Source organism: Apis dorsata, unplaced genomic scaffold, assembly GCF_000469605.1.
Source record: "Apis dorsata unplaced genomic scaffold, Apis dorsata 1.3 scaffold_11, whole genome shotgun sequence".
Classification (NCBI taxonomy): Eukaryota; Metazoa; Arthropoda; class Insecta; order Hymenoptera; family Apidae; genus Apis; species Apis dorsata.
In genome coordinates this window covers 34,660-45,923 of record NW_006263314.1, presented here as the reverse complement: position 1 = coordinate 45,923, position 11,264 = coordinate 34,660, and the positions used below count along the sequence as shown (strand labels likewise).

The 11,264-nt window shown below is 27.9% G+C and overlaps 4 protein-coding genes across 5 annotated transcripts in view; 2 read left to right on the top strand and 2 right to left on the bottom strand.

Moving 5' to 3' along the window:
- The first annotated feature begins 41 nt into the window (after positions 1-41).
- LOC102673007 (26S proteasome complex subunit SEM1) lies at positions 42-1,292 on the top strand. Of its 2 annotated transcripts, none has more exons than XM_006607717.2 (4): positions 42-114; positions 380-544; positions 637-733; positions 956-1,292. In XM_006607717.2, the coding sequence occupies exons 2-4, from the start codon at positions 460-462 to the stop codon at positions 1,002-1,004; spliced, it is 231 nt and encodes a 76-aa protein (XP_006607780.1). In that variant the 5' UTR covers positions 42-114; positions 380-459; the 3' UTR covers positions 1,005-1,292. The 2 variants fall into 2 exon arrangements, with proteins under 2 accessions (XP_006607780.1, XP_031365106.1); XM_031509246.1 differs by having other exon boundaries at positions 101-118.
- On the bottom strand, positions 1,080-5,217 carry LOC102673133. Its single transcript, XM_031509231.1, is given in 9 exon segments — positions 1,080-1,811; positions 1,814-2,041; positions 2,104-2,257; positions 2,360-2,698; positions 2,786-3,011; positions 3,074-3,408; positions 3,502-3,838; positions 3,917-4,624; positions 4,891-5,217. Coding segments are annotated over 8 exon segments (2,583 nt in total). The 5' UTR covers positions 4,564-4,624; positions 4,891-5,217; the 3' UTR covers positions 1,080-1,494.
- Positions 5,218-7,884: 2,667 nt separating this feature from the next.
- The window catches only part of LOC102674059 (DNA-directed RNA polymerase III subunit RPC1), a 34,526-nt gene continuing 31,146 nt past the window's right edge, over positions 7,885-11,264 (top strand). The window contains exon 1 of the mRNA XM_006607723.2: positions 7,885-8,354. The gene's annotated coding sequence lies outside the window, so the exon portion shown is untranslated. The remainder of the gene's footprint in view (positions 8,355-11,264) is intronic.
- On the bottom strand, positions 8,129-11,240 carry LOC102673271 (actin, muscle). Its single transcript, XM_006607719.2, has 3 exons — positions 11,084-11,240; positions 9,786-9,936; positions 8,129-9,714 (listed from the first exon to the last, which is right to left on the bottom strand). The coding sequence occupies exons 2-3, from the start codon at positions 9,909-9,911 to the stop codon at positions 8,710-8,712; spliced, it is 1,131 nt and encodes a 376-aa protein (XP_006607782.1). The 5' UTR covers positions 9,912-9,936; positions 11,084-11,240; the 3' UTR covers positions 8,129-8,709.

The window sequence follows — 11,264 nt, the reverse complement described above, 5'->3', positions numbered from 1 at the left end:
AATTTACGTTATTCATATCTGAAAAAAATGATTTATTTAGAAAAAGATATTATACTTGCGTCATAAATATTGTGTATCCATGGTAGATAAATTTATTGTATGTATCTTCAATATGTAAGTAATTTTTTTAAATCCTGAATGAATTAATTAAAAGAAAATAAGATAATATTTATAATAATCAAATACAAAGATAAAATGGAACAATATATACAAAAACATTATTTTTGCATTATTAATATTTTATGTAATTAATTATTTAATTATAAAAAATATTATATATTGCTTTGTTTTTATTTATTTTACAAGAAATTTACTATAATAATTTATAAAATATCTTTTTTTAATTCAAAATTATCAATATTGAATATTTTATTTTTAGTAACAAGAAAAATCTAGAAAATTCAAATACATTTTACCCCATAAAACATTATTGTGCGATCTGTGTTAATTCACTTCACGATGTCAGAAAGTAAAAACGATAAATCAAAAATTGATTTAGGATTATTAGAAGAGGATGATGAATTTGAAGAATTCCCTGCAGAAGGTAAAATAATTCAATATCGTGTATATTTATTAAAATTCAATAAAAGTATTCTTGTAGTATTCTAACCTCAATTTGATTGAATGACTTTGTAGATTGGACTGCAGTAGATGAAGACAATGAGGATATCAGTGTTTGGGAAGATAACTGGGATGATGATGATGTAGAAGACGACTTTAATCAGCAATTAAGGTAATTCGTATTGTAATATTATTTTTCAAAAATATTTTTTTAACATATTTATTATGCATAAATAATTAAACGTCTTATTATATTAATATTTCCAATGTAATAAAAAGGTTTATATTAAAAATAATTTATCTCCGATATAAATTTTTTCAAAATATTAAGATATTTACACTAATATATATTAAAAAAGCATATTAAATAATTTTTTAAAATAATTTGTTTCAGAGCACAATTAGAGAAACAAAAGGCTCAAAACAAAGGAAAGGAATCATAATGAAATTATAAATTAAATATTATTATTCATAAATATATATTAACTTATTAAGATTTCATATACATTTAAATTTCATTTGATATATATTGATAGACTTTTATTAATTGAGAAATATAATAATTTTTCATAAATATTTGTACAAAACTTAAACATTAAATATAAATGTACAATTTAAATGCATATAGTACCTAATATACATGAAGTATATCATACAACTCATAAGAGTCTTGTATTAATGAAAAAAATACTTGGCATCTTTAGTATAAATATGTAATCAGGTACACAGTCTGTTTTGGAAAATTTTATATAATTCTACATTATATCGAGTCAACAAATTTAGTACATATGGCACATCAATTCCTTTTGACTAAAATATATCTCAGTAACTAGTAATTCTTATCTAGCAATATTTTTAACTTCAATAATAGTTTAGTAGAATTGAAAAAAGGAATTGAATTGACTGTTTTTATCGAATTAAAATAAAATGAAATTATAAAGATATTTTACTATGATTCGATCTACATGAACTTAATAACTGTGATGCTAGAACATCTAATATTTGTAAATTTAAGTCTATATTAATTTTTTTTATTTCATAAGAATCAAGTAAATACTTTAAAATATTTAAAGTATCATCCTCACCAAATATTAATTTTATGTCATTTGGAATTTTAATTAATAGCTCTTGTAACAGTCTTTCTTTTAATGTTAATGGTTCTTCAGAAAATTTAGTTTGTACAGTATGAAGTGATATATCACTCAATTGATCGGAAATTCGTAAAGTAACAGCCTGTAAATTAAACACATTCGTAATTGAACATAATAATAATTTTTTGTAATAGTAAAATATAATAAAAAAATATAAATTATTACTTGTAATATAGATTCAGTAACACTTCCAAAAAGTAATTTTATCCATCTAACAACTGTTTGTTGTTGTAAAGCATTATTACTTCCAATTCCTGTCAATAATTCACAAATAAGATCTACAGCAACACTTGTTAATATTAGATGTGAATCCAATTCGTCAATATCCTCTACAAATAAAGATAATTTAAAATTGAATTTTCAAAACATTTAATTTTTTTATAATATTTACCTTCATAAGAACTTTTTACAATTTCCCACCAATTAGTTAATAATGCAGAATCATTAGTACTTTCCATTGAATCAACAGCTTCATAAGCAGAATCCACACAGGAATATTCAGTTCTTTCAGTTATTAACTTTTGAAATTCTGTTGCTAAACTTTTCTATTAAAATCAGATGAAATTTTTATATAAAATTAAATTATTTATAAAATTTATGAAATTTAATTAAATATACATAATCTATTTAACATTAAATTTATTTACCGATTTAATATCCTCGACAAATCTCCATGGAATATCAGCTAAAGGCATTAATGTAGGTAAGGGTACATTTTCTTCCTCTTGTTCAATTTCAAAACCTGGAACAACTGTTTTTAAAGTATTAAAAACTCCACTCACTGTCTTGACCAAAAATTTATCAAATCGTGGTGCAACTATATCCGCCTTTTTATTAGCGTTACTACTTGGACGTAGAAAATGTCGTAATTGTGATGGACATTCATTAGCCAAGCGTGTAGTTAAAATTTTCAAATAGTTTTCTAATTCAAGACGACCGCCTTCTGGTAAAATCAAATTTGACATAACAGATGCTAATTCTGGAATCTGTAAAATTTATATTATATAAAATATCAAAAAATATTTCATATAATATTTCAATAAATGACAAATATATATGAATATTAAAATTACTTCTTGTAGACTAGTATGTAACTGAGCAAAATCACGATATTGTCTCCTAACAGTAGCAGTTGTAGTTTCAAATAAATCAACTCCACGTTGTTCTATATCATCAAATTGAATACAATAAAGTAACTGTTGTGAACCATCAAGAGCTGTATGAAACTCTGTCCATGGAATGGATAAATTTGTAAATTGACTACCTTCATATACTACATAAGACTTTTCTTCAACATGTCTAAAAAATATAATATATATTTGATTTTTTTTTATAAAAATTTAAAAATTATTACTACTTACAAAGGTGTATTCACAGTTGATTTTTGTTGTAATACAGTTCTAAGTCTAGCAATTGTTGTAGCAAAATCTGTAGGTTCTTCATATACAGGAGATATTTTATCTTCTTCTATTTCAGAATCTACCTCTACCATACTCTGACCCCATAGACCTCTATGTTCTGTAGCTAAATTATGTAAACGTAATGTAGGTCTCCTATCATTTATAGATAATGAGGTATTTTCGTGCTCAATTAAAGCTTCATTAGATGATTCAGATTTTGATTTTGGTAGTGATCGTGGAATTAGAGCTGCTGTTGCAGATGTTATACCACCTCCTAGAGCATTAGATATAGCTTTCTGAAATAATCATTTCATTAATTGAAAATTAATGATGGTAAAAATGGTAAAAAAATAAACAAAAAAGCTAACATTTTGAAATTATGAACATACTTTAGTGAATTGTGAATATACATTTTTTTCCTGTTTATTTTGAATTTTGATAACTTCTTTTGCCATTGGTTGTAATAAATCTGATAAATTTTGAAATAGCCAATGTGGAGAACTTATTGTTTCAATAACTATTAATAATCTTTTTGCTAAGATAGATAATAAAAGTTTACATGGCAATGAACTTGTTAATTCCCACTGTAAAAATTCTTGTGCTAAAATAGTAACCATTCGATGAAGCATATGCTCTAATACTGCTACATTACGAGAACCAGGATGCAAATATTTAAATGCTTCCTCTAAATTTGGTGCAGTTCCTTTTTCTACTCTTCGTAATGCTCTATAATATAGTTCAATCATTAGGTTAAATAATAATTTACTTTATAAATATTATTATATATAAAATTATATATTATACCTGTGATATTCTTTTAAATGTAATAAGAACACATTAGACAGCTTGTGAGTAAGCTTTATTTTGTCAATTAAACTGATTTTATGAAATAGTTTGGTCAATAATTTTTTTAATAGTTCTTGTGCTTCATTAGGAAATGATTTGTCATCACTGATAGATTTATACCAAACTTTAATGCATTTTAAATTTATTTCCTTCACTAAATTATGTATTTCTACTGTTCTCTTTTTTTTTTTATTGCTTGTTTCCTTTTCATTAGATATAGCGATCATTTTTTCTTTCTGTTTTTTATGAGGTATTTGTATAGAATTTATATTTTTATTTATCTTTACTTCATTTTCAGATTTATTATTACATTCATTTTCTTTTTTATATTCATATAATTTCAAATTATTAATAAACTTTTCATATAGCCAATTATTAAGAAATTTTATGTTAAGTGGACTATTAGCTTTTAATGCAAGTTGAAATAAAAAACAACTGAGCCATACTGATAATATTATAATAAAAATAGCCCATAAAATAGAAACATATATTGGTAATGGTGTGAGACCTGCCCATTCTTGTATAATTAAAGATAACAATGCACATAATATACTTAAAACCAACAATATCTGGTTCAACCAGCTCATTGGTATAACTTTTCCCATTGTAAAAATAATATAAGAATATTACTTTTAACATTACATTTTGTGCTAATATAATATAAATCTGTAAAATAAATATTTTCATTATTTTATAAATTACAAATATCAAAATTATGTCAAAATATTATAAATTTATAAATTATATTAATATAAATAATAAAATCCTAATAATAAGATGGAAAAATTTATTTGATAAATCCTTTTAATGAAAAAATATTGTGTCACATAAAAATTTTGTATCTAAGAAACAAAATTCATATACAATTTTACTTTTTATTTAGAATTATACTTAACTGTATTAATATTTTAATAATTATTTATAAGACTTACCTATATCCCTAAAATATTCCTATATTACTTGTATTGACATATTGACATATTTTATACTGTAAGTTCGACATTTTTTATTCTCTGTCGAATTGAATCATCAAATTCTTTCGCGAACATTAGTTGTTTCATATATACACATTAATAGTCACAAATCATTAACTAATAAACTTTGAATTTATATGCACCTTAATTTTTATAAACATTTTATTTTTTTTTTTACTAAACGACAAGACATAGATTACATTTAAAAAAGAATGGCTATCTCTTTGTCACCGCGTGATTATCTTTGCTTTACTACAATATATAGACAGTAATAATCATTGTATCTAAAGCATAAACAATATTTTATACAAGATATGTCAAAATATATATAAATATATTTATCACATGAAAAAAGATGTATAAGTATTTGATATTGTGATTATGAGATTAATTATTTTTATTGATAAAGAAACACAATACATTCATATACATATATATATATATAAGAATAAATGCTTATAATGATATGATGACGCATAAACAAATATAAAAATACAAGCTGTATAAAGATTATGATTCTTCAATTTTTAACTTCTATTCTAATTTCTATTTTTATTATTTATCTATATATTATTTGTATTTATGCATTCATAAGAGTTTAATATTTGATTAATTTTATTATCTTTTTTGCCTAATTATTGATTAAAAATCTTGACAAAAATTATACTATATTTACACATGTATTTATGTTTTTATAACTCATAAGAAGATATATTTATATATTTTGTACATACACAGAATATTTTTCTATAAATTGCAATTTTATATATATTTGTATATATTTTATTATATATAAATTAAAGATACATACATATATAAGCAAATATTTCTTTATTATTCATTTTTATATCATATATTTTTATTTAAATAACTTTTAAATTGTAATTAATTAAGTGTCTTTTTTTTTTAATTCTTTCCTTAATTATTAATGAAATATTTTCAATAAATTATTCTATAATATTTAAATTTATTAAAAATTTTTGATTAGCGCCATCTCGCGTTTGGACACCCAAAGCTCCGATTTGTTATTAGGATAATAGAACGTATAAGGAAGTATTCCAAGTTATAAATAAGAAAAATAACTTCTCATGACGTCACACGAATTCAAATCTTTTTACATGTTATATTAATAACAAGTCGGATCTTTGAATAGTCAAACGCAAGATGGCACTGATCTTAAAAACGTTTTAGTAATTACCTCTTTTATCGAAGTGTCACAGATATCATTTTAAAAAATTATTTCTAAAAAGAAATAAGATGGCGCTGATTCTTAATTCTTATTTTATTTTATTCTAGCTTTGAAAAGTATTTTTCATATTTAAAAGATGGTGTTGATTATCAATTCTCATTCTATATTTATCCCTCTTCCACTATTTTTTGTATAAGTGTTTATGTATTTCATTTACGGCATTCTGAAGATGGCGCTGATTTCACAATTTTTAATGTCTATATTCTTCTCTCACTATTTACTTTCTTTACTTATGTTTATTCTTGGCATATTGATAATAAAATATAGAATATTAATTGAATACATTTTATAATTTTTTTTTCATTTCAATCTATTTTATTCTTTAATGTAAAAAAACATATTATTTATACAATGATTTTAAAATATACATTTTAAGACGATGACAAAACAAAAAAATATCTGATATATGATGCTGATATTTTGAATTAACACTAATTCAACTAATAAATATAATAAAAAAAACATAATTTATATATATCTATGTTAAGAAATATTATAGGAAATCAAGATAATTCTATGATGAATGCAATATCAGTGAACATAATTGATAATTAAATTAAACAATAATCATTATATCAATATTATCATCAATCAAGAAATCTTACTTATCATATGATAATAAATTTATTCGTTCTTTCAAAAGTTGAGTAGTTAATAAATTCGAAAAAATTAATCTCTTGTATATTATAAAAAATATTACAAAGAGTAATTAGAAATTGTTCATTCAAATTAAAATACGATAATAATTAAATTATATATAAATGATTCGGGAATTTATTAATTAAATCGTAAATATTCGCTGAGTAAGCAAAATAATTTATCTTCTAACATTAATATTTTCAGCGCATATCCAAAGAAAGATGAAGTGTGATAAACTTATCCTATTGCACGTTTACCCCATGCAGATGCACGCATGCATGCATATACACGTCCTAAAGAGTACAGGCGCTAATTTTAGTCGGTGAAGTGTCAGAATAAGCGTAAGTCACCCGGGGTCCTTGTAAGGCTAGGAGGTAATCCCAGGGACCCTCGGCATGCACTCTTCGATAGCCACAGTATCCATGTACTCAGCTACCGGCAACTCTATTTTTGCTATTTCTTTATTTGTCTTACAATTTTATCATTCGTCTCGAATTACAGGTTTTTCTTTGAAGAAAAGTCTGTAGTTGATCGTTTTAGAATTCAAAAAGTGTATATCGAAAATGCTATGTCACAAATCTATTTCGTTTTTAAATATGATTACCGTTAAAAAAAGATGATTTTTTTGGAAAGAGAAATTTTCTTTTACGAAAATGATATTTAGATGGACGACATTAAGATGCAAAATATATGAAATGAAATAGAATAGAAGAGAATAATAAGCAAAGTTTAATTTTGCGCATATTAATAAAATTGAATTTGACAAATGAATCTTAGGAAAGAACAGATCAATTTAATTATTATTATCCAAAAAGATTTGATCTAATTGATTTGTAATTTTATTCTTTGTAAAATATTACCAATGAACAGAATGTGGATTATTGATTTATTTCTGATTATTGATTATTAAGATTAGTATATCATCAATTTTTAATATAAACCATTTTTCGTTTTGAAAATTTAATTCTTATATTATATACTTACGTTATATAATGTTAATTTTATTTAATGGAATAACGAGCAGAAAATTTATAGAAACATAAAAAATTATAATGATTTTTCCTAATTACTATATAACTTTTGGCCTGTCGAAACAGATAAAAATATGGTTACTTGAAATTGCACCAGATTGGCCGGTTGCCAAAATACACTGTATTCGTAGATAAATGTCATGAAAATCCAAAACACTAATTTTCTTTAATTTCTTTGTCTATAAAATCGCAATTTGTTCCCGTCAATTATATCATCTTTTTGAGTATTTGCCAGAAACTAACACGTGCGATAAGGTTCACATAATCCGACATCGAATTATTATATAATACAGTTTTATTATCATTAATTATATGATATAATAAGAACAATACGCCAGACAGCAATATGAGCCGACGTCGATGCGCCTGGTTATGGTTTTTCCATATCGTATACTTCACTCTCGTCGATTACCACCCCGTGCGTATCGCAAATGCCAAATTACGTGCGCTTACGGTTTTCAAGAAAGCCTTTGTATCCTGTGTGTGTATGCGTGTGTGTGTCTGTACGATACATGTAAATCAACGTACACAAGTTTACAAGATCTAGAAGGAACTTGTTGCAATGATCGAGGAAAATTATTATCAATAAATTAATTAACGTTAATAACAAACAGTCGTGTTGTACAAACTAAAAAGTAAATTACAGTCTGATAAATGTGTTGAATAAAGGCACTTTAGTAATTTCTCTTTCCCAAACCTTATTTTTCCCCCCATTCTACCTTCTTCTCTCTTTTTTCTCCCCCTACAATTCATATATTCATATTTAAGAGGATCACGGCTCAAGAAACGTGACCATGAATAGAAAAAAAGAAAAGAAAGCAGGTGAAAATCATGAACCCTTGTATTGAATGCAACACCTTAGAAGCACTTGCGGTGTACGATGCCGGGGCCGGACTCGTCGTACTCCTGTTTGGAGATCCACATCTGTTGGAACGTGGACAGGGAAGCCAAGATGGATCCACCGATCCATACGGAGTACTTCCTCTCAGGAGGAGCGATGATCTTGATCTTGATGGTCGACGGGGCCAGAGCAGTGATTTCCTTCTGCATACGGTCGGCGATACCAGGGTACATGGTGGTACCACCGGACAGTACAGTGTTGGCGTACAGATCCTTACGGATGTCGACGTCGCACTTCATGATGGAGTTGTACACGGTCTCGTGGATACCGCAGGATTCCATTCCCAGGAAGGACGGTTGGAACAGAGCCTCAGGGCAACGGAACCTCTCGTTACCGATGGTGATGACCTGTCCATCGGGCAACTCGTAGCTCTTCTCGAGGGAGGTGCTGGCGGCCGCGGTGGCCATTTCCTGTTCGAAGTCCAGAGCGACGTAGCAAAGTTTCTCTTTGGTGGCACGGACGATTTCTCGCTCGGCGGTGGTGGTGAAGCTGTAGCCTCTTTCGGCGAGGATCTTCATGAGGTAGTCGGTCAAATCGCGCCCGGCCAAGTCCAGACGGAGGATGGCGTGAGGAAGGGCGTAGCCTTCGTAGATGGGCACGGTGTGAGAGACGCCGTCTCCCGAGTCCAGGACGATACCGGTGGTACGACCGGAAGCGTACAGGGACAGCACGGCTTGGATGGCGACGTACATGGCCGGACTGTTGAAGGTCTCGAACATGATCTGGGTCATCTTTTCGCGGTTAGCTTTTGGATTCAAGGGAGCCTCGGTAAGTAGAACTGGATGTTCCTCGGGAGCAACTCGTAATTCGTTGTAAAAGGTATGATGCCATATTTTCTCCATATCGTCCCAATTAGTAATGATACCATGCTCTATAGGATACTTTAAAGTGAGTATACCTCTTTTACTTTGAGCTTCGTCTCCTACGTAGCTGTCTTTTTGACCCATACCGACCATCACGCCCTGGAATAATTATTGAAAATTTTTTATTTGATGCTGCAAACTGTAGAATATTTTTTGTTTCAATGGCGTACCTGATGACGTGGACGGCCAACAATGCTGGGGAAGACAGCACGCGGTGCGTCATCTCCAGCGAATCCCGCCTTGCACATACCGGACCCATTGTCCACGACTAGTGCCGCAACATCATCATCACACATCTTGGTTGGTTATTAATGTTAGTTTCTGTAGAAATTTAATTAAATATTCGAAATTAAGCGTTTCTTCTATATATCTATTTTTAATCATTCACGACTTTCTGTTTTACCAAGTTATTATACGTAAAGATGTTGAATCTTTTTATTTCTTTGTAATTTTTCTTTGTAAATTTAACCTTACAAAGAAAACTTTTGTAAAAAAAATTATAATAATATTAAAAATAAACAGGAATAAATAAGGAATAAATAAATTTCGTTTATGAGTTCGTGTCATGAAAAATATCAATTAATAGTTATATAATAAAAGTTAATAAAATTCCAAGATTTTTAAAAAATGTTAATTATAACAAAATAGATAAATAATCTAATTTATCGTAATCTAATTTTAAGACAAAGAAATCCGTTAATTTAGTAAAATATGTGGTTATAAAAATTATTATATTTAGTAAAATATGTTGAAAAATTTCATCATAATTATAAAATCGATTAAATTAATCTATATTCTAATTATATCAAATGATTTAAAAAAAGTATCCAATAGTTTGTTAAAAAAATGAAAAGTGTTTATCAAAGTTAGCAATAACGACGAACAATTAGAAAAGCACTAGCATCGTTATCACAATTCGTAGAATGTCACTTCACAATTAAAATTTGTAAACATGCAAGATCCTGGAACGAAAAAATATTCGATCATTCAATCTCTCAACAAGGTTGACACCGTTTTCCATTTCACGAAATCACTGAAACGATACGAATTACATTTTGCGAAATTTCGGTTACGATTCGTTACGTTTCTATGCACTGTTTTCCATTTTCCAAGGATCAAAGCAATCATACGCGAATAACTCTCGTCTCGACCATAGCGATCGAGAAAAGAAAGTTTATCGGTATAGTAGTTCGGACCACATTATAGCGAAGTCATGAAGTTACGATATATGTCAGAACTAATGTTTTGACAGATCTATGGCCAGATAAAAATCTTAAAATTTCAGAAGCTCGAAAGGTATACAATGTAATACAATGCATGGATCTTTAGTACAGTGTGTCGCACTTGGCTCAGTCGGTATCGTTGTCTAATAAGTTTAATTTACAATCGTGCGATATGGTGATTCGTATTATTTACACTAACACGGTCTAATTGGATAAAAACTAAGAAAAACACTGATTCGATTTACCGTTCGCTAATTACTCGAAAGATCGGCAACAGTCGCTTAGGGCGTACGTCGTGCAAGAGACCGAGAGCGGCGAGTGGCACAGTGCCGGCTCTGTGGGGTCCCTTTATCCATATCGGTTCGCAGCCGAAAATAGCGATCCGCCCCTTAGATGGAAATCTATCGTGCATTAACACTCGTCTCG